Below are 23,851 nucleotides of genomic sequence, written 5' to 3'. Positions count from 1 at the left end.
CAACATCACACACACTAAACGGGTCGACAGAAAAATTTACAAGAATATTTGATCATGAAAATCTTAGATAAAAATTCAGCGCACCTGGTTACACGCAGGACAAACATATTTACTAAACATATACGCGATTTTATTACTCTTAGTAGAGATACTGTATTTTTAAATAGAAAGTTTAAGACACTCAAATCTCACATATCAGTAATAGAGTAGGTATATATTTAACTTACCTAATTAAGAAAAATTATATTTCCTTTATTAACTCCACATTAATAGGCACTCAAATAAGTGAGGCTAAAAAAATAACAGAAAGAAATTGATGAAACCTCAGAAAATAAAATAGGTCTAAAAAAATCACTTGGAGTAATAAAAACACTCGGAGCTTCACAAATATGTATTTATTTAAAACAATCAATATAATTGCATATCAAATGAAACGCGACGTAAATGCCAACAATTTACTTATATCTATAATACTTGGAACAATAAGTACATTTATTAATCTACAAGGAGAGAGACGTCTGTTCTTGGCGACGTTGGCATTATAAATGATGAATGTATGACTAACTTACATAATGTTTTGGACAAATAATAAAGGGTTATAATTTAGCATTGCGTTTCAGTGTCGGTTTAAGCGCGTTTACGTCGCAGCGATGACCGTCAGCGCCTGCGGCCAAAACGAAGGAAGGAGTGGACGACGTCTTGCCTCTTCATGCCGGAGTCCAACAGTTGAGGGTAGTCACGAACTAGGGCTATAACAATAAAAAAAAAATCCTGTTACCAAGGGCACACTGTGTAGTCGGTAATAATGTATTTTTTATAGTCTAAGTGGTCACCGGTCAAATAGCTAACTTCGCTAAAGCGGACAATTCTTCTCGGTAAGATTTCTGAGAGCCAGCGCCACTGATTTATTTTTAATTCTATTTTATATTGTATATTCAAAGCTATGGTTTCACTTTAAGGTAAAAATTACCTTGGTATTCAGGCACTTGTTCGCCAGCTGCCTCGGCATATAACTCCAGGAAGGTGTTAAGTGCCTGACAGAAGCGCGCAGCCCTCGGGTCGTTTTCAGCTGCTGCAGTACACAGTTGCGCCGGTGCACCGTTTACGCAGTTAGCGAAAAACGCTACCACCGCGCACCAAAGCGCTAGGCGGGAGAGTTCACAGATTCTGAAATAAATATAAAATAGTCATTTAAAAGGTGAGTTAAGGTGAAAGGTGGTTAAGTGGGTTCTTGGTTCAAAAAAGATTAAATTCGATTGCTGGGAGTGATTGTGTCGGTTTGGAAGCGGAATGTCCGGAAAATTTTATAAAAACAAAATTGTTTTCTCAATATTATAAACCATATAACTGCATACTTGTGTGCAATTATATTTATACCAATGGTTGTTTAAAGGCATCACATGAGTCTTCGTGGACAAAATACCTTAAGGATTTTAACAGAAAAATTATAATAAAAAGAAAGCAAAGCTAAAAATACCAATGTTCAAATAATAAACGAAAAACGTGATCAAAAAGTTTGGTTAATTTATGAAGAATTTCTCTGGGCTTTTGCTATGCTATGTAGGAATGTACCTATTAAAAATATTGGGCACAATTTTGAAATGTTTTAATTAAAGTTTACGTGCTAAGGTCGAAAATATCTAAAACAAAGGACTATAGCATTCATCCTAAGGTCATACAACGTTAGCATAACATACCGTAGGATATAACTATCTATTGTTTTAATATTAATATTTACTATTGAAAATAGTTCTTCCACAATAACTAGAGTATAGCCGTTTATGTACAATGATCTCACGTTACAGACATATAACAAGCGGGACGCAGTCAAAGCAGTATTTATTACTAACAAGTGTATTTTTTTAACCTTCGAGAAGTACATCTATTATAGAAAAATATCGAAGTACCAAAGCCATTACAGAAGGCTAAGCTATGTTATGAGCCTTGATGACACGCACCATGATCTAAAATTAGCCAGTTTACTAACGATGTTATACTTCACAGTACAGGCGCACAAAAAAGGAAAAATCTATTGATTCAACGCTGGAGTTGGAACGCACAACATTACACACGCTTTATAAATACTGGGCTCAAATCACCCAACAATATATTGCATGCTCATTTACCCAATGTATTTTTAAATATATTTTCCTTATTTCCAACCGTTGACAAAGGTTAGATGTAAAATTCCGCGTCAAGTCGTAAGTTAAATAACACGAATAAAGCAAAACAAAGGAATTTAGGTTCGATTCGTAAACGATGAGATGCCCGAGTGCCATCCGAAACTTATTGCTTTTTGTGTTAAACGATATTTAATATATTCTATATAGCCTTCTAGTTTCTACGAGGCCCCTTGACGTAGGTGTACGAGTATGCGTGTTATATAAACCGCTTTGTTTTATTGAAATCGACCATATTTAGGTACGTTAAAAGCGCCATTTAACAATCATCGTTTTACAAGATTCATTCAAGTTTCCAAACATTTATAATATTAAAAAAATGATGTTATTATGGTTTAGAATAGTATTAGTATACTTCTTTTTAGACAAGTACTTATCAAATTGAAATGAATAAAAAACCTTATTACGTCAAATGTTATTTATTATATAACTTCGAGTATTTCATGTAACAATTCGCTAGTACAGTTTTTATAGTAGGACGTAAAAAATGAATCTTTTTAATTGAATTGACTGTTAAAACCATTACTTATATTAAAAAAATGTTAGTGTATTTAAAATTACACCGTTTAGGACCGTTAAGGAATTTCAGGAATTCTTTGTACCCTAGCATAACTTACTTTACTCTTACTAAACACGTTAAACTAAAGTTTCAAGTAATTTACTAAAAAGTGTTTTATTGTAGAACTCTAAAACTTATCGGAATGTAGAAAAACCTTTGAGTTTAACATTGTCACACTGAAAATTAAGTATATACTAGCATAAATACATTGAATTAGGACGTTAATAGACCGTGTAATGTTTTTGCTTTATTTTTTATGAATCAGCACGTTCGGATTTCGATTCGGATTTGTACGGATCCATACAAATGATTTGCTGGGAATAGAATCTTGCACTTCTAAGTTATACACTATATCACTATTATCTGCGATAAGCCTATAATTTAATATACACCCATGCGACTTCTTCAAAACAAAAGTCCCCTCGTGAGTTGTGTGCTGCGATGTTGCAGGCTACTCGATTGTAAAGCAGTTGTATACCATCTGTTATTAGCGTTGTTAGCGCTGCGCCTTGTTAAGTTTTCATGCAATTTTCACATATGTTTATCTTTCATATATTTTTTAAATCATCTCTTTGTCATCCTTGTAACATGTGTTTAATAGAAAATATAAAATAAAGTAAAAATAAAATCTGTATTAACCATTTTCTCTATTCCTATATCCACAAAAAAATATTTGATGTTTCCGACGTCAACGTATAAAACTGATTTTAATCAAACTTTATTAAATAAAAAAATGAACCATAATGTATACGCTCGTATTAAGTCACAGTGTTTGCCGAAACGAGCTCAAAGCTTTTGAAACTTCAAAAGCTGCCAAAAATACTGACCACTAATAAAGGCAGCTTAAGCTGTTGAATCCTACGGATTTTGCTTAATTTGTTGGAACTGGCTGAAATTAAGTTTTCTGTGGGACGATCAACAACTTAATACTGTTAAAAGTTTGAAAAAAAGATTAACTACTTCAATCTTTTACAATAGAGTATTTTTAGACGTAAAATAAACATATGGGAATCTAAACCGCAGTTTCACTTGCGATAAAATTTACAAAACGGATTAATTCAAATCAGTCATGCCTGAACGTTCAACCAAATAAGAAATAACTGTATAATATTAGAATATAGAATACATAAGTTAGTTAATGGAAAGACAAAAGTAGTGGAAAATCGCTTCTATTTCGATGTCATTTATCGTTTTTTTAATGTTCAGCACTTTGGGCTAATATTTTATTAATGTATCTTCAACTTAGCTACGTCTTTATTATTCTTACGCTACATTATTTAGTCTCATTAATGTGGAATGAGGTAGACAACCTTCCGCGACCGCCTCATTGATTTTTAACCCCAAATAATAGTCCCAGTTTGAGTCAAAGCGAGGTTTCCAACTGAAGTATGCGCCGAGAGCGATAAGCTGCCGTAGTAAAACCGCTTATTGTTCTTTGGTAAATTAAAAAGGCAAGAAATAGTTTTTTCCTAAAAATCTGCAACCCATAAGATCGTAAACAATTAAGGCTTACTCCACTAAGGAGATAATTTTTCTTCCAAAAATTTTATCTATTTCCATTGTATTTTATCTGTTTAACGGGAAAAAACAATTAATTTATAGACACTCTTTTCAATACGAAGTAATCTTAAATGAGATGTAAAAAAGGTTAGAATATTGATTGTTATATCTAAAATATATCGCCATTAACATTTATAAGATTTACAAATGTATAAGAGTTTATATCACGAGGTATTCAATACTCTCACAAGATAAAATTTCAGTAAACCAAGCAACAATATGAAATTTGTCAATTTGAACCTCGTTTCAAAGGACCACCAAACAGGTATTTCTTGCGTACATTCCGGCGATGAGAATGGGAACTAATTGCATAATTTCGGGTTCAACCTGCTTTAAGCAACTGTTATTAACCATTATACAAAAAACTCTTGTTTCTTTTTTCTTTCGCTGCATTTGTTTGAGTTGAAATTTACAATTTATCACCTATAGCTATATTGGTCTAACACTTTTCATATCTAAAATACATTTTAAGTGAAAATACGGCGTATATATAACATTATTAAAGAAACTAGGATAAAGAGATCTCAGGCTTATAAATAATGGGTTATCTCCTTAATATTTCGGAAGTTTACCTCCTCATATTCATGTAATTATTAAGATAATGGTGTGGTGAATGCGATATCTTGGAACATTATATAAATGTGAAGTTGTTTCAAAACTTAAAGCTTGTATGTAAAATATCTATGAGCTTTCTCAACTGGCTTCAATAGAAAGAAAAATATAAATGTATGAAGCAATTGTAGTATATATGTATTAATTCGGAACAAGCCTAGTAATTTGGTAATATAAATGCGTCCAGCTCTCGCTTTTGACAAATTAATAATTTATTCGTCTATAATGTATCAATAATCGGTCAGAATTGATTTGCATAACATAATAGGTTTTGCAAAGTTTATCGAGGGAACTCATTAAAATATAATTTCAATGAGTTCCCTCGATAAACTTTACTGAAAAAGAGGTTTTGTTTTTAATTTTCACATTAAATATCTTTACTTGTACAGTATTTACTTGAAAACCACAATTATTATACTAGCTGTACCCAGCGGATTCACCCCATTATTTTTGATAGTACCTTAGTAACCTTCTTCAATAACTCTTGTATATTTTGTCAATATATCGAAGTTCACTCACATTCTTATATCTCATTTACCACACATCTATACGGTAAACAAAAATTTATGCGCTGATATACAGTTCGGCCGTTAATTATTATTTACATAGATAAAGCTTTTTTTAAAAATTGTCTTGATTCTTGTCTGTGATATTAAGAAAATATAAAAAAAATTCGTTGTTCAATTAAAGTTTGTTATTCGTGAATAAAATCTTCAAAGAGAGTTAACTTCACTTAGTTTTATTGAAATAATAGTTTTTAAGGGAAATGAAATATTTTTAAATAGAAATAATTATTTATGTAATTTTTACGCTTTCTATTATAATGAAACTTATTTACTTATTTACACATTTTCCTTATTTGAAGCATGTTATAGGGCCTTAAAAAGCTTTTGGTTATTTCCCGGAACTAATAGTGTATTCTGACTCACCTTGTAAAAATTTGTCAAATCAATATTGGTAAAAAGAAATATTTGTACCATACGTTTAAAGATAAATGTTGTTGTGAATATTCCCGGCTCTAGTTTTTATTCATTACGCTATTTTTAATGTTTATTTTATTCAGTTAAATGAATATATTTTGATTTAATAAGATTTGTGTTCAATTATAACGAAGAAAATACACAATTTCACGTTGATATCGTAAATAATTAAATGCATTTTTTTAGCCTTCCATACAATTTTTATATTTTTTAATCACCAGATGTAAATTATTCAGACTTGGTCGTAATTTGTTTATTAATAGGTCGTCGTAATAAATTATGTAATAAGGTCTAATTTATCAATCATCGACCCGCATAATTGCCATAAAGTATCTATTTTATTACTTAAAGGGACGATAACACATTTCACTTATTAATATGAGCAATAAAATATGGCTACGACCTGCTAGATTGAATGAGTTAAATCTCCATTCCCTAAAAACTATTTTTATAATTATTATCTTATGCAAACATAAAACTGTCTTTTTCCCAATATCGGAAATCTCCGGATTAACGAATAAATTTAGAAAGACATTAAAAAATGATGCGTAAATTAATATAGTAACTACAAATTAAAATCAATATAGAAAAATATCTTAAAAGAACACTATTATCTAAAGTTAAGATATCATAAAGTCGCTCCCTGTTGACTACTAGAAAATAAAAATAAAGTCCTTTATACGAATTGATTTCATTTCCACCTTTTAATACGACACATGTAAAAATGTGGTATTTTGAGTTTTTTTCATTCCAAGATACCATTTCTGATATCAAATTACTTTTTCAATGATATATAAATGTATATATAGCATAATAGTTTCCTATTTCGTCATTTAGACAGAACTGCAATTAGGAATAATTCATTATTATCAAAATGTGAACGCAATTTAGAATTTGGGACGCAACGTTTCCACATTTTCATTCCAGAATTTTTTTAAATATAGAGTTTAGGGTAGTTTTTGTTTAAGAATTAACAATATTATTTTGACGAATAAAAATATATAACCTTACCTTTTAAACATTAATGCGGTCCATTAAAACATAAATATTATACATAATATCACTAAACACAAGCATCTTTTTCCGCGTAATAGTGTTGTACTATTTTTAGAACAAAATATCGACAATAGTCGAGCGAAACAAGCGCTCTACCAGAGGCAACTGGAAGCTGATTTGGGACCCGCATTCATTTATCTCCAAGACTTGCCCGCATTTTAGGGATGCACTTTCTTATCGAAACTGCAGATCGCAATTAATCGATAGAATTCCTTGCACGGACATCAAGATAGTGAAATCGGAATAAAAACTGGATTATTCAGGTGTTTTAGGTGTTGTAAATGTGTATACGGTAATAAGAATCGAACTATAGTAAAAACAGTAAATCGATTCCGAATTTGAAATCGTCTTAGGCCCTTTAGCGCTCATTCATAACGCTTCACTCTCTATATATCCATCGACGACTTTATATGATAGATGCAATTTATTATCTATATTAACAATCGATAAAAATAACACATCACTCGTTGCGTACGTGCAAAATTGCACGCAAATGGTCTATAAAGTACAATAAAACGATACATCACTATTCTTATGCACCCGTTTCATTTATCGTCTTTGGTACTTATTCTAGACCTTATAGTGTTAGTAATAAGCTTTCGAAGACTAGGAACGGCTCTTACAAATATAAAGAGTCAACCTAAATTAGACTTTATGAAAGGTAAATAGAGTTTGTTTTTAGATTTTAGTAAATTGGACAAAAGCTCTGCTGTTGAATGAAATACAAATTACGATTGATCGTTTTGCTGTGGTTTAAAATGAACAAAATTATTTGTGGAAATAAGTTCAGCAGCCTTACTCGTATTCGTTGGTATTAAATGCCAGTGATATGTTTATTACGACAATGACTAAAAATTCTCTAGTTTAATAAAATTGTATGAGATTTAGTATTTAGTAAAACATAAAGATACGTAGACACCGTTACTTAATCAGTTTTAACAATTATACAAACGAATTTGTTAACATAAAGTAAAATAATCTTAATATATATAAATCTCCTGTCACGATGTTGGACGCGATGGACTCCTAAACTACTTAACCGATTTTAAATTAAATTGGCACACCGTGAGCAGTCTGGTCCAACTTAAGAGATAGGATATCTTAGATTTTTAATTATAGTCGCAATTATCTGTTAACTCTGTTATAATGTTATAATTTTCGACTGGATTGAGTAAATAATTAATAGATGGCACTGCTACGGTAAACCGACAAACGTGTCATATAAGCTACAATTCAATATCATAATTACCACGTGTTATTGAGGCTAAAGTATAAATTAAATTTATTTTGTAGTAAACGAAATACCGTGAAATTCAATTATTTCTACTTTTTTTAATTTTTGGTGTTAGCATAGCCAACCACGTGTTACTTAGACCGAAGTGTAAATCAAATTCAAATTATAGTGACGATAATACAGTGAAATTATTCTTTCGTGTCACGGTATTAAGGCTAACTAAAACCACATTAAGTAGAAACGAAGTTCGCGGGGGCAGCTAGTATTCTATATAATTTTGTAGACACGTAATTGCAAATAATTAAATATATCTGTTTATACATAAATTCATATATTTCCTGCAATTGAAACATTTAAACTTCTTGAATTACCATAATCCATAACTTATTAAGTTTTTTCCTATGATATCGAACTCCACGACGTGATGACTGAACAATGTCTCTGACATTATTGTATGTGAATATTTACAGAAACGTATATTTAATTACGAGCCAAATATATTTTTGTTTTCGTTAAATATCTGTTGACAATGGCCGCATTAATTAATATGTTTTCATCGAAGACCGAAAACAATATGAAAATGTACGGATAGCATGAGATTGCGATCCTTGTCCATTACGTATACAGATTCCTATACGCTTTTGTCCCATGAGATTTAGAATAATTTGTGTTTGTCAATAGTTTGTTTGTTATATGTTTAAGGTTTCCACCTTAACGTTAACGAACGTTCACGCGTTTTTTTTTCAAATTTTATGTATTCTTTTAAAATGTTACATTTCAGGTAAGAATGAAAAATTTATCTTACTAACCTTCCTAAGAGATTCATGACTAGTATTTTATATCAATAAAACCTAGACGGAGAGAGATAAAATCCACACATTAGAAGGGACAGATTTTATTACAGATATCTTTGAGCTTAGCTATTATTACACGTCGTTGGGTTCCATTGATAATGCAATGCATGACAATCTTATCGAATTTTCAACTTTTCAAATTTATTCGCATTGATACACACATATATATATATAATTAAGATATATACTACATATATGTATATTATTTTTAATTAATATGTTACTACCAGTTGCCAACCACCTTGTCGCTGTTTCCTTATTCATATATTGTCAATACTACAGACTACAAACGCTGTGAGTGTACATTATTCACCACAAATGTAATCAACAGATAATGTAAAGCATTAAGACATGTTACAAGTTTTGGTACAAAAAGTAAAAGCATTTTACAGCCTCATCAAAAATAATTATGTTATAAAAAAACTTTTGATATGGAAATTACAGGTTCATATGCCAAATAAGAGCGCGGGCTGCCAGCTCAAAGATGAGTAATTTACATTTAAATATAACTTTTTGAAAAAAGTAATAAACGTGTTATTACAAAATGTTGTCGGATTTTTTTAGTTTTAACGCAATATTTCATAATTAAAAGTATATTAAAATTCCTCGGAACATAACTCATTTTATTTTTAAGTAATATTTTTTAGAACTACCAAAAATACAGGTACGATATTTTAGACGTACTTTTTAGGCTATTCATATCTTAGTTTTTCAATCCTAATTCTTAACAACATTGGTCAAATGCGCAACAATATTACGTCTATGTATCAATTACTCCTATGTAACTTGTAAACACCTGTTGATCGTAATTGTTACAAATCGTTTGTTTATATTGGCTTAGTGTACACGTCACATAAGAAAAGAAAGCTCAACGATATCGAAAGATTAAATTAAGTTATGCTTGCTTTAGAAATTCTAGCTCAAGTTAGGATTTCTTTAGTTTTTGTTTTGTTTAAGACTAATTCTTAACTAATGTATGTATGTCGATATACTTTTATTTAATATCCGTCCTCTGATGTTGTCCTAAGGAGAACTCGAGGTGTCGCGAAATATAAAAACCGTATTTATTTTAAACACTTTTTGAATTAAAGGAACTTAGGGTCGAAGTAGTATCATTCAATACTGGTTGAGTATTGAATTACATACAAATGAAAGTGTACTTATCAGTTTCAGCATACATATAGCGTCGCGTCAAAATTGCATCATCATCGCAATTATTAAATATCAGGAGGAAACCTGGAAGACTAAGACTGACTACGTGTTTCAAATATAGAAGGCTGATGCAATCTCAGGTAACACGAGTTATAATTTAAAAAGAATGTCATTATTAAGTACTCATTAACATCCCATTATTTTGAGCCGCAATTAGGCTGACCATCACATTTGCGAAGTGTCCGCGCTCTCAAAATCTGATTACAGAGTCAACGCGCGAGAACTGACAGCTGACAGATGACAATTCGCGCCTGTCGGCAGCCATTATGGTTACGCATTGAAATTATGCAACATCACGTACCTATCTAGTAGCGATTACATAGTTCAAATTATACTTACAATTGGAATAAATTTACAATATTTAAAATTAAAAACGCAAAGTCGACTAAAGATTCGACTATCACCATAAACTATAGATAATATACCGATATATATTAAACTGTAATTCGACTGCAGCAAAGAACAAACGATCATCTATAAAATTACTAGCTTTGGTAGAGCGTTTTTATTGCAATAATAACTTCAAAAATAACAAAGATATTTAATTCAAATAGATAATTATTATAATATTACCTATTACTTGTTATAGGATAATCATCAATTTATTATTTTTCAAAATACGGTGGATGTCTTTATCTACTCCGATCGAAATAACAAAGAAACTGAGTCAATGCCATATGTACTTTTTTACTTGCGATCCGAGAATTATTTATTCATTAACTATTTTATTTATATAATGAGATGTTTTTATTAATGAAATTTTATATCAATAAATATATATACTAAGTCTGGCTATAAATACTGTTACAATTGAAATAAATTAGATTATAGACAAATTTCTTATACCTGCAGTTATCCGCCGCGTCCCTTACAACACGATCTTTATAACTATATCAAATTGTAAATTCGTATTTAAGGCGTTAAATGAAACATGAAACCCGTTACGCCTCCTTGTAAAATTCAATACTTTGAGCGATCCAACTAAGCCAAATTCATCATTAAACTATTTCCAAAAAAGAGTCTTGTTTGACTTTTAAGTATGATGGCGCTTTTCTAATTTCCGCCGAAAAATGCGTTATTTTTCAATTAAAATGGTTTCAGTAGAAGCAATAAAATCTCATTGACCAGAGCTACACAATAAAGTTGGTCCCCGGGGACGAGTACGTTCGTACAACTCAAATATTAAAAAGTAATCGAACGTGTGTTTACTTACATTTCGAAGCTGGGATTGTATCTTTTAATTTTAAATTAACTTAAAATCTATTCTTAATAAGATTAAAATAACGACAAAATTACTTCTTTAAAGATATTGACGCTATACTTTGACGTGATTAATAATAATATTGATTAGAATAAAAAATAATGCAATACGTTTTATATTACTCCAAAAACAATAACAATTAGCAGTGTTTATTCGGGAACTTTCTGTTAGTACTATAGAAAATAAATAAATATATCAATGGTGATCAGCCTTCTGTGGCTGACGCACGCCGTTGTTATTTTGGGTCTAAGGCAAGCTGGTTTCCTTCACCGTTCGAGCGTATGTTAACATAACTATAGATAATATCCCGATATATATTAAACTCTAATTCGACTGCAGCAAAGAACAAACGATCATCTATAAAATCACTAGCTTTGGGGAGAGCGTTTTTATTGTAATAATAACTTCAAAAATAACAATGATATTTAATTCAAATAGATAATTATTATAATATTACCTATCTTTATCTACTCCGATCGAAATAACAAAGAAACTGAGTCAACAGCCATATGTACGTTTCTTTGCGATCCGAGAATTATTTATTCTTTAACTATTTTATTTATATAATGAGATGTTTTTATTAATGAGATTTTATATCAATAAATATATATACTAAGTCTGGCTATAAATACTGTTACAATTGGAATGAATTCAGAATCTGTCATTTTTAACTCATTGTTCATCCGAATCGCGTCGGTATGGAGCCAAATGCAATTTCTAAAACTCTCTAAACGCTTGGTATTAGTAAAATTTTTGTGTACCAGGCTATTAATAGGTACAATGAGACCTCCTCTATTTGTGACAGAAAAAGATCTGGCCGTCCACGTAGTGTTCGTACGAAAAAGGTGGTCAAAGCAGTAAAGGAATGAATTCGAAGAAATCCTGTCCGAAAGGAAAATATTGTCTCGAGGGATGAAGATAACAGCTAGGATTTATAAGAAATGAATAGGGTGGTAAACCCGAAACAAGTACTGAAGCGTTACGCAAAGGGAGGTTTTAGATTTTTTTTACAATTGAGCAACATTTTAATAAACAAAATGACCGTATTTATGCTTAGAGCTCTAAGGAAGCTTTTCAATTAGTCGACAGGTTGCAACGTGGGCACTATCCGATTTCAGTGACAGTTTGGTGGGGTATTTAGCTATAAATGAGTGACTGAGCGAGCGATATTTTTATGAAAAAGGTATCAAAAAATCGGCACACGTGTATCAAGAGACCATTCTTGAGAAGTTAGTGAAGCCCCTTACCAACACCATATTCAATAACCAAGAATGGTCCTTCCAGCAAGACTTGGCGCCGGGTCATTAGGCTCGGTCTACGCAGTCTTAGTTGGAAACGAACGTTTCGGACTTCATCAGAGCTGTAGACCGGCCGTCGTATAGTCCCGATCTTAATCCGCTGCGTTATGATTGATGGCCAGTTTTAGAGAGGACGGCTTGCTCTAAACGCCATGATAATTTGGAGGCCCTAACACAATTCATCCTATTGGCAGTGAAGAATTTTCCCATTGAAAGAGTGCGTGCTTCTATTGATATCTGGCCTCAACGATTAAAGGACAATATTGAGACCACTACGAATAAGCTTTTTATATTATTTGTTATGTTATGTAATGTTATTTGCAATAGATTTTTTTTAACTTTGTTTCAGTATTTATGGCTAGGCTAGGTATATAACCAATTTCATCAAAACTAAAACTAGTAGAAGGTTTATAAAACGTCCAAGTAACTGATATCTTTGTTTATAACAACTGATGCGCCCGAATTGGCCAACGCACACAAGGACCACTGTATATGACCATTTTTACTTAGGTTTTTTTAACGAAAAACAAAAAAAATCGAAAAAACAATGAATTCTGTGTTGAATTATGCAAAAACACGATTTTGGTAAAAATTGCAGATGTTTTGTTCTTTGCTGCCACGGCTGTGTTGACCATTTAAGTGATTTTTTTTTTATAAATTGTAGCGGAATATTTTATTTTGTTTGTGAGTATTAAGAGAATTAATTCTTATCACACATATGTAAAAATACTAAGTTTTTGTACCTACCCGTATGCTACTTATTGTTATTTTAGTATAGTATACAACTATTGTTAAGAGCATGCATGCATTGTACTGTATTAAATAATGTTGTTTTTAATACATACAAGCTTTTCAACAACATTTTTTTTTAGCTGTTGAACATAAGAAACTTCTTAAACGAGGTTATGAGATTTGTAACAGGAAACCTAGAATTGTTGTAGATTCAAAACTTGTTGCTAAATAAAACAAACGCAAGTATTCCCACTTATTTGAATTGGCATTACGATATTGTTTGCTTTAAGGAAGAATATATCATACCTTATTTAAAGTTTAAAGTATCGATTTGGCATAAATATCTTGTATAAATTCAATTTAAGATTAAACTAAAAATTACAACATTTTTACGACAGTTACTATATGAATGCTGAATTGTCTTTCTGACTTTCAAAAATTATACAAAGTGATTGCTTAGACAACACTGTGTTGAAAAGAACAATTTTAAAAGGTGATTGTGGAATGCAAAGAATTATCGGAGATTTCAAGCTGTACCTTCTCTTAACAGATGCTTCGTGGAACAAGGAACTTTTTAATTGCGATAATTAGACGTTATGATAGAGTATTTACCATAAAATTTTAATTTTGTTTTTATTTAAAAAAACTTGCCTGCAGAAGAATTGCTTTTCTCTATTCATGTTTGCTCGAAGCACCGGTTAAGGTACACCTTGAAATCTCCGACAATTCTTTGCATTCCACAACCGCCCTTTGAAATTATTCTTTTCAACAGTGTTGTCTAAGCAATCTGTTTGTATAATTTTTGGATGTTAATACATCAGTAAAATATTTATATTAAACTGTGAAATACCATTTTTTTCTTTAAAATCTCAACCAAATTTCTTGAAATGATTTTCTGATATTTTGAGGTTTGGGTATTCTTTTACATCCTTCATTTAATTCGTTAGTTTAGTTTGTAAATAAACGACAAATTATATAAAAATAGAAAGTCAAAATTGACGTCGTATAATAGAAAATGTGTGATATTTCGTACAAGGAATTCCTTATCCGTGAACAAGCCACTGAAAATCTGTTATTAATTATGACATATCTGATAATAATTTAATGAATGATTATTAATGGTGAAACTGTGAAGACAATACAACCTTAGTTAAAATTAATTCAGTTCTTTAACTTACTTACACATCGTATAATTTTATAAGACAAATCTTATAACCTATATTAAATATTTAAAAGCAGATTCGTTATAAAATTTTATCATGTGTATTAGAATCGTTTATGGTATATAAATCGTATACTAGACAATATTCACATCGCTTTTAAACCACTAATATATTTAGTATCGTCACAGGATGTGACTGAATTTTCATTAGTTAAGAACAAGACGAGCCAAAAAGTAAGTAATAAAACTGAGAAATGCTATTTTGCGTTTGCTTTCCACCCGTCTGTCACTGAGGTGTTGGAAGAAAATTAAATGGTTCTTTTAAAACAACGACCCATTCCGTTTTTAATTACATTTCTTAAATGGTCTGTGAAAACTGTATTAAAATAGCTTAAGGCTCTCTGCATTTTTTGCAAAGCTGACAATTGACATTTTTATTTAAAAAAAATTATATTTGTAGTACTGTGTACATGTAGCGTAAAAGTAGTATAAAATCATTTTATAAGGTTGCATCCGTTGTAGCCTTTTGCGGATGGGATCTCTGCATGTTTTCGTCAGTCATGAAGAAGACCGGCTGTCTGTGCCTGGTTTAAGTGTTCGAATTTAGGGTTTAAGACATGCGGGTTTGATCATAATACGTACGATCAAATACAACGAGTGATTCATAGTAATAATTGCATACATGAATTATTTATACTACTAAATCAATACTAAAATAAATTTCTATAACAACTTAAATACTTTTGAGTATCTATTCCCAAATGTTAAACCATAACCATCTGAAACTTAACCATAAAATTTGTAATTTTATTATTGTTATAAACATTGCGATAATTTAATTGTTGGTTTTTATGGTTTCTGTTTTCGTAAGTTGCTAAAGTTTGTGGTATTTTAATAGGCTTCAAATTTTGGGGATAAGTGTTTTCAAGAATGTTAGGATGTCAAACGACTATGTTATTAATTTATTGAAAGCAAAACATAGAAATAATTATAATAATCCGTTAGTAGTAAACATATTCGTTTGTTATTATTAACCGTTTGATTTGATAGACGTGAGTGAGAGAACGGGGTTTCCGTTTAGTTTTTATCGGTTTAATTTTTTTATATATTAATCAATACGATATTCATGAAAATTTGAGCAAATTTAAAAAAAAACATCATTTGTTTTGAATAGTTTTTAAACTTCTCAACCTTCTTAATAACTTTAATACCACAGTGATCTCTCTTACTATATTCCGCGATTTAATTTATTTGTTAAAATTATCTAAAGTTGTACGTACCCGAAAGACATTGTAACTGCTACGGTGGTTCTACGGCGACGATCGACGCTACAAGTGCGGCGTAGTCAGCTCTACGGGCTTTATATTTGGGCGGCACCGCCCAACGCGCCGCCCAATGCATAATAGCTTTTACGTACACAACGGTTACAAGTAAAATCCTCGCGATCAAAAAAGTCAACAAATTTTAAATGTCAAGTATTTAATACTAAAGGTAAAGACAAAATGAACAATTAAAGCCTTAATGAGTGATCCAGACTTTATACTCTATGAAATTTATGAAACATTTTATAATTAAAAATGTTAATAAAATAACCCCATATTTTTTATTAAGATAATGCTGAATGCAGTACATAGAATACTTTAGATAAAAGTATGTAATTACATTCCTATAATTCTAACATTCAACATCAAATATTAAATATAAGAGTGAGGGTGTATCGTATTAATAAATTTAAAAAATAGTACATAATATCTGCGAACATAAACTATATGAATCTATGTATATTTTTATATACAGGATCATTGGAATTACAATGTAACATTAAAGGTTTACTTCATTTGATGAACTTTGTAAGTTCAGTAAAGAATGTCTCAATTACCAATAAAACATGAATTTTATATATTTAAGTTTTATTATAACTCGGGAACTTTATTCGGTTTACGACACTTATATATGAGATACTATTCTTGATATAAAACGAGATGTTAACTTATTTCTATTCCTACTTATTTAGCTTTTAAAACGTATAAAATATTAAAATTGAATGAGTATACGATTCATTAATATAATAAACAAAAAATAATCGACATTGTTTATATGACATTAATTATTATTGAATATCATTTTTTTTCTTCAGATTACTATAAAATGAGATGAAACGAAGCCTTAGAATTGCTTAAACAAAGCTCATATTACCATTATGAAGCTTTCATGAACCAAAACGATCTTCAAGGTCCATAAATAAATTTGCCTTCATGGCTTTGTTTCCGAAGCTGGCATTAACATTCCACAGGTGTTACTACGACCCTTTACTTAGTAAACTAAAAATTGTAACAAATGTTAACGCTGAAGCTACAGAATAAATTTAGACAAATGTGATCCTCTTGATGAGTTGTACTACATTTTTTAGACCGAAATACTCAGTGAAGTTTTGTAGAAGTCCATAATCCTATACACATACAGCCTATACACATAATTTATTTATATTAACGCTAAAGTTTGGTTCCAGCGTTATTAAAATGTTATTAAAAATGAAAACCGTATTAGCCATACAAAATGTGATTTACGTACGTTACACGTGTACAGATTTTTTTACAATTCACATAATTATTATTAATGAAATTTTAATATTTAGTAAGTATGCAGCTTGCATGAGAACCGGTGACAATAGTTATGAACGTTATTATTTTCTTTTGTATGAAAATAGTGTCAACTAAAGAGATTTAATCGCAGCGATTGCCAATAAAGCGCTCATTTTATCCATTTAATTTAGAAGCGTCTACTATCAAAATGTCAAGTGATATCTAAACTAGACTATGAAACTAAAATATTTTTTTAATAAGTAAAATATCGCAAAATTGACATATTACAAATTTATCTGAAATTCTAAGACACCTTACCATATATAATTTTAGGATAAGTTCAGAGAAGTACTAGAAGTACTTGTGTCTTTTGTAAACCGGTTCGACCTTCCTTATCGCCATATGGTGTTGACGGAGCATTAGCTTAGCGAATATGTCTCCAAGGGATAGAATATATATTATTGTTATTACAAACTTGTGTGTTGTGAAACAAAAGTTTTGTATGGATTATATATATAAAATGCGTGTCAGACACGAAATGGTTATCAGCTATTTGAGCATTAGAAAGAACTGAGGCCAGACAAGACCAATGGGCTTATAGTGACACTGGAAATTATCCCAATATTTCCGTGAGAGATAATATTGTATTTATCACTTTTCATCGTGTATTGACTGGAAACTTTTATATTAACAGTAACTGTAAGTTGATTTTGCGCTCCATTTTAATTAAAATAATTAAATGTATGAGCATTTTTCCACATTATAATTTTATGGTATTTTCGTAAAAGAAACAAAAGTTAATAATCTGTAAAGTCAATACAACTCCACTCTAAACGTAGTGAAGGCTTTGCTTCCAATGAACTGTTGATTAAAACAAATGACCAGTAGTCCGTAATGTTAGGATCATCTTACACTTGCTGATATTTAATAAAATCACGTCAAATTGAACAATGTGTTCACGTTTTTTAAAATTGGTTTTATACATATTTAATATGCGGTAAATCTGCATTATTTTTTATTAAAGAACATACAATCGTTATAACGCGTTTATATATTGGCTTTCATATAAATCTGTATCCCAGTAGCTAGACGGATTTTTCAACCTTGAGGAAGTGTGCTCATATCCCGACTATGAGTTAATGTACTTCTTTCTATGTAAGCAATTAATCAATCTCGACCCCCGAATTATATAGTATATAAATCGACACCGTTAGACCAGCACTGAAGAGTGAATACTAATTACAAACTTTCAGTTATTAAATTGTTTCTGTTCTGTATCAATATTGTGAACTAAATTTACAGTGTGCTTCGTTGAGAGCTTTTTGGAATAGTCAGAAAACTGCTATGCTTAACATTTCAGTGCACAACTTTCCTAACGATGTTTTGTGACGCACGCTAACTCCGCGAAAATGAAAGAAAACGAATTTTACATTCTCAGTTCAACTCAGTAAAGGTTAATTTCACCTCCGTGTAACATGTGGTGAGAGTTTTATTAAAACTTTAATGCTATTTAAAGAAAAAATCTTTTTTTGCTAATTGACAAGACAAACAATTCAGCTTGTACGCATGTTTAATGTAATTTACAATTTCTTTGAATGGAATTTTTTGTAATTTATAATAAATTAATTTGATATTTTTTTGTGGTCCCACTATTTACTATGTGCCAATATGTTACAAATTTTAGATTAATTTTAATTTCAGTTTTAAAATTTATCTACCAAGAGTTATATATTCATTATACAATTATTCAAATTATAGCTTATTCGCTTAACTACTTATAATGTTTATGCATCTGTTTATTTGGTACTTTTTCTTTATAGGCAACGAACTCGTCTGTGCCTGTCAAACATCGTTTGACATGTCGTTTCATCACGTTTCCATTACTGTACGAGCAAGTAGTGATTCCGACATATAAAGAAAAATTCGGCGACAGGATACGCACGCACGACTTCTTTATTTAAAAATCTCATCTTTACTCTTTAATGATATTCAAATACTAATTTATAATAATTCAAATTAAACTCAAACTCGCAATCTTAATAGCTACTTAAATTCGTTTGAGTTTTTAAAAGTAATTAGTGTTTGTTTATTCACAAAAGGGGTGGTGATGAATGGCCCGGCTCGTCTTGCTTATGCATACTAATTCATAGAGTTATGACTGCGGTTGGGCTTCGTGAAAACTTGTTGATATTTGAATAAGGTTCTATACAAAACATGGTGTAAGAAAGGTGCGCGGGTTTTTAATGCTCAGTCCCTAGTTTCTCATAAGATTTACGTTATTGTTGTCATCCTCTGGGTAGGTCAAAAATGTGTATATAATGTACAAAATGTATCGATATTGCGTGGGATAGGTACTCGAGATAAGTTTTTCATTGAAAATCGATTCCTGATAACCAATTATTGAAAATAGACAACATTCAAGAACTATGAATATTGAAGTGGTTGTTCAGCCACTATTAAATGTCGGCAGGATTGTATGGGGCCTCCACTCACCTTTTGTAAATTACTTACCATGTGATTCATTGGCGACTATATTAGTGACATAAAAAAGCTCAGTTAAACGTTTTAGACAAAAAGTTCAAAAAAAGAAACGAAACACATTTAAAATAGGAATAGAAAAACGTAGGTGGGGAGTAAATTGTAGCATTATTTTTAATCTAAATGAAACCTTTGCAAGCTTTTAATGATAATGTCATATCATTATTCCAATGATAAATTGAAGTGGTTTAATTGTTTTATCTGTAGGTACGTGACATGATAAACAATAATTGTATTTAAGTGCTTTTTTTACAATCGCAATATTATGTTAACATCGTCACACCAAAGCGACAACTTTTAATAATTGTTAATGGACATACAGCAATATTTTTTGTTTTTCTAAAAAATATTCATAATTCTGTATTAAATTAAATTCGATTTTCACGTACCATAGATGCGTAGGTCACATTCTCAGAAACTCAAATTGCAATACAAAAATGCAATAAGTGCATACCACTCAGTGATGTCAATAAATATTATATTCCTAATATTAAGATACATTTTATTGAAATTTCTTCACTGAATATTGTATGATGAAATGGCGGAAAGGTTACGAAGCAATCCTACATGCAATATAGTAAGTGTGGCCATAAATACTGTTACCTTTCTTTTTTTTAATTTTTTAATTATTTTGAATTTGGAACACGTATATTATTTTAAAAACTTCTTTCGATTTTGCGCCATTTTACATATTTTTTCGTGTTCATTATTAAATTACAATATGAAATGGGATGTTAAAGAAAATAAACCAACGTTCCGGACTACATAAGAACCGAAGATCGGCCCTCATCTAGACCTAAATCCTTTAGACATCAAATTGCGACATTGCGTCTGCTAAAAAAATATTTGTAGCAAGCAGTGGCGATATTTCCCTTGGAAACAGTGCGTTAATCTTTAGATTCATGGCCAAACGAAAAAAGGCCTGTATAAAACCCAAAGAGAGACTAATAAATATACTGAAACTAATAAATACGTAGGTATAAATATTAATAATATTACATTACTTCATTTAAAAAATTCATTTTCATTTGTAACAGAACTTATGGCTGGACTAGGTATATAAACATTCCTATACACTAAAATATATTCTTAGACCGTATGTTAAATAATATTTATTCAAAAACGTTTGTGAAGTCGTTTTACCATCATCTTTCAGATCTTATTAGTATGTCCTATTTAATAAGACGTTATGATATTCTGTTTGATTTTGTGGATCCAACAAGTTGAGCTTATTATTAGTGATTCAGCGTATTTTTGTGTGTAGCGACACCAACAATCACCTACTATCACTGGCTCACTGCGATGACGTCATCACTGAAACGAATTTCGACAGCTAAGAATATATAAAACTTGACTTGATGACTTTAGCTACTTGGGTCTTTCGGGCCAGTCAGTGGTTAAGGATCGTCCCTTTAGTTTGCAAGTACCTTTCCTCCACATGCATGTATATGTTTTGTGTTAAAATAAAATTTATTATTTACCTTTACGTTTCTGGTAAAGATTTTTTTTTAATTAATGTAAATTTATCCTCTAATTTATACTAGAATAAGTTCAGTCACACATCTCGTATAACTTTTTGAATATGCGTGGGTATTTTACTTTATACGTAGACATTATTCTTTCGCTGTAAGAATATTAGTATATCGTACGTGCGATGTAAAATTAGCAAATGTCATTATGGTTTGTTGATTTTGACGAAAGAATAAAATCGCGTTCGAGTACAACTTATTATTTACAATAATTTTCTGTCATGTTAAATAATTCTGTCTCCGACACAGAATACGGACGCCAGTAGGTAATCATATTTCCATACTTTTCCTGACGTTGCATTAATCGTTCATTCTCATACATATATATTTAGATGTTAACAGGTGTTAGATATTCATAGATTTTATCACTCATATGAAATACCATGAATATAAATATAAAGATTAAAGAAATCAACATGTCGTCGCTCACGTTCTTGTCGCAAAACATCAAAATGGACAAGCGAACGAAATTATGCTAACAAGTTTCTTGTCTGACTTTTAGATGATGTTTTAGTGTTGATAAGTTCTTACTTATTTTATTTCTCTACGACGCACACAACTCAAACGGGAAATATGATAATGATACCGCCGCCCATGGACACTTACATTGCCAGAAGGCTCGCAAGTGCGTTGCCGTGTACAACCAACCGGGCTCCAGAAGATAAACTACTTCCTATATGGAAATTGTATTCGTTTTTACAACAAACTCCCAAGCGAATTATTCTTAGAGAATTATCACTGAATAAATTCAAAACCCTCGTTAAACGTAAATTTGATTAATGTATTTAAATGATCCTAATTCTTCAGATTGATTTGCTCCAGTTGAAACAATGGGTATGACTCAAATCTTGGCGATTAAAATAGTGGCGGAGTTTCTTGCCAGTTTTTCTTCCCCTGTGGTTTGTAAATGGTAGTAAATGTAAATTTACAATTAATTTAGGTTCTTTTCTGGCGTTCTTAAGTGTACTTGTTTATCTATATGAATAAAGTTATATCCCTACTGTGTCTTTTAATCCAAAGCAAAAAACCAGAAAACACTGTTCATTAAGTGATTTATGGATGAGATTACCAGTAAATAAGTATATTCATATATCTTGTACTACTGTCCTAAAACTTAGAGTTCTAAAATATTTTACCATGGTTAATCATTAAATTTTTCAGTACCTAACTAAAGTTTAAACCTTAGTCCGTGTAGTAAACAGTACAGTACTGAACAGCAATGGATGCTTTATCAATGAGCACATTACTACGTACTGAGAAATCTAGCACAAAACCATAAATGCTAAAAAAAATTATAAGAAACAGATAAGAATATGACGCCAAGGGTTGCACTGCCAATGGGTTGGGCAGACATTATAAGTTGGAATGAAAAGAAGTCATATATTACTATCAAAAGTGTAATTAAAGCCACAAACAGATTGTGTAATATAATAACACTTCCATTTCTATCAATCCAATCCCTATACGCAGAAACTCGTGTATAAATAGATGTTTTATCAAAATTCTTGCCACTTACAACTCCCACCAACAATTCTCTCTGGTTTTCCTCTTGGGGATCCAAAGTTCCTCTACATGCCAATGGCCCCCCAGAATCGCCCCTAGAAATATCTGTGACGGACGAATCCGTACATACAAAAGAGTTCATATTCATCTCCCACATTTTAGTACAGTGCCATCTAGTGAGAACGTAGATTTGTGCAACAAGAAGTGAAGGAGATACCATATCACTCAACTGGTGACCAATCCTACCAAACCCAGCTGATCTACACGTTTGGGGGTAATCTTTATTGACACTAGCTGGTACAATGTAGTCCACGTTACGTATAAAACTCCATTTGACATTAGCAAACACCAGAGCGATATCATTGTCGGGGAAGTTGAAGTGCCTGTGCAGAATAACTCTGTCAATATTCCTCCATTGGCTTATAATAGTAGTCTCTGTACGTCCAGAATGCGTCAAATCAGTGCGTAAATTGCCTGCGACGATTCGTAACAATTCCGGGTGCCTATAATAGTAGAAGTGATTCCCTTCAAAGCAATGTGCGGCTGTCAAAACTCGAAGTTCATCTATGATGCTGCCTCCACAGAGATTCCTCCAAATAATTCTACCATGTCCGAGTCTCCTTGTTGGCTCTTTGATCGACACTAGGTAAGGTACCTCACCGACCTCAGCCGGCTTTCCATTCACAACGAATGGTTTTACGTAAGATTTTGAATACCGTAAAGTAGTTATTATACGGCGATCTACTTCGCATTTTGTGTGCGCTAATGTGATAATAAAGAATACTATTGTAAGCATTCCAATTTTTACACTAAAATTTATTTATAATCAGGGAATTTGCACTTCGTTTTTATTCCACTAATATTTTACAGTCGTGTCATTTTTGATAGAATTATAGTGTACCTCTCAGAGATCAAAAGTGTTTGGAAGTTTTGTAAACCCACGTGGTCCATAGAGTCAACAAAACAGTAGACTGTGGTATCAACTTTCGAATATCTATT

At 31.2% G+C, this 23,851-nt stretch overlaps 1 protein-coding gene across 1 annotated transcript; it reads right to left on the bottom strand.

Moving 5' to 3' along the window:
- Nucleotides 1-657: 657 nt before the first annotated feature.
- Nucleotides 658-23,696, bottom strand: LOC123720875 (chymotrypsinogen A-like). Its single transcript, XM_045677701.1, has 3 exons — nt 22,702-23,696; nt 971-1,167; nt 658-749 (listed from the first exon to the last, which is right to left on the bottom strand). The coding sequence occupies exons 1-3, from the start codon at nt 23,646-23,648 to the stop codon at nt 658-660; spliced, it is 1,236 nt and encodes a 411-aa protein (XP_045533657.1). The 5' UTR covers nt 23,649-23,696.
- Between the last annotated feature and the right edge of the window lie 155 nt (nt 23,697-23,851).

This window comes from Pieris brassicae, chromosome 1, assembly GCF_905147105.1.
Source record: "Pieris brassicae chromosome 1, ilPieBrab1.1, whole genome shotgun sequence".
Classification (NCBI taxonomy): Eukaryota; Metazoa; Arthropoda; class Insecta; order Lepidoptera; family Pieridae; genus Pieris; species Pieris brassicae.
This window is presented reverse-complemented; position numbering and strand designations above follow the sequence as displayed.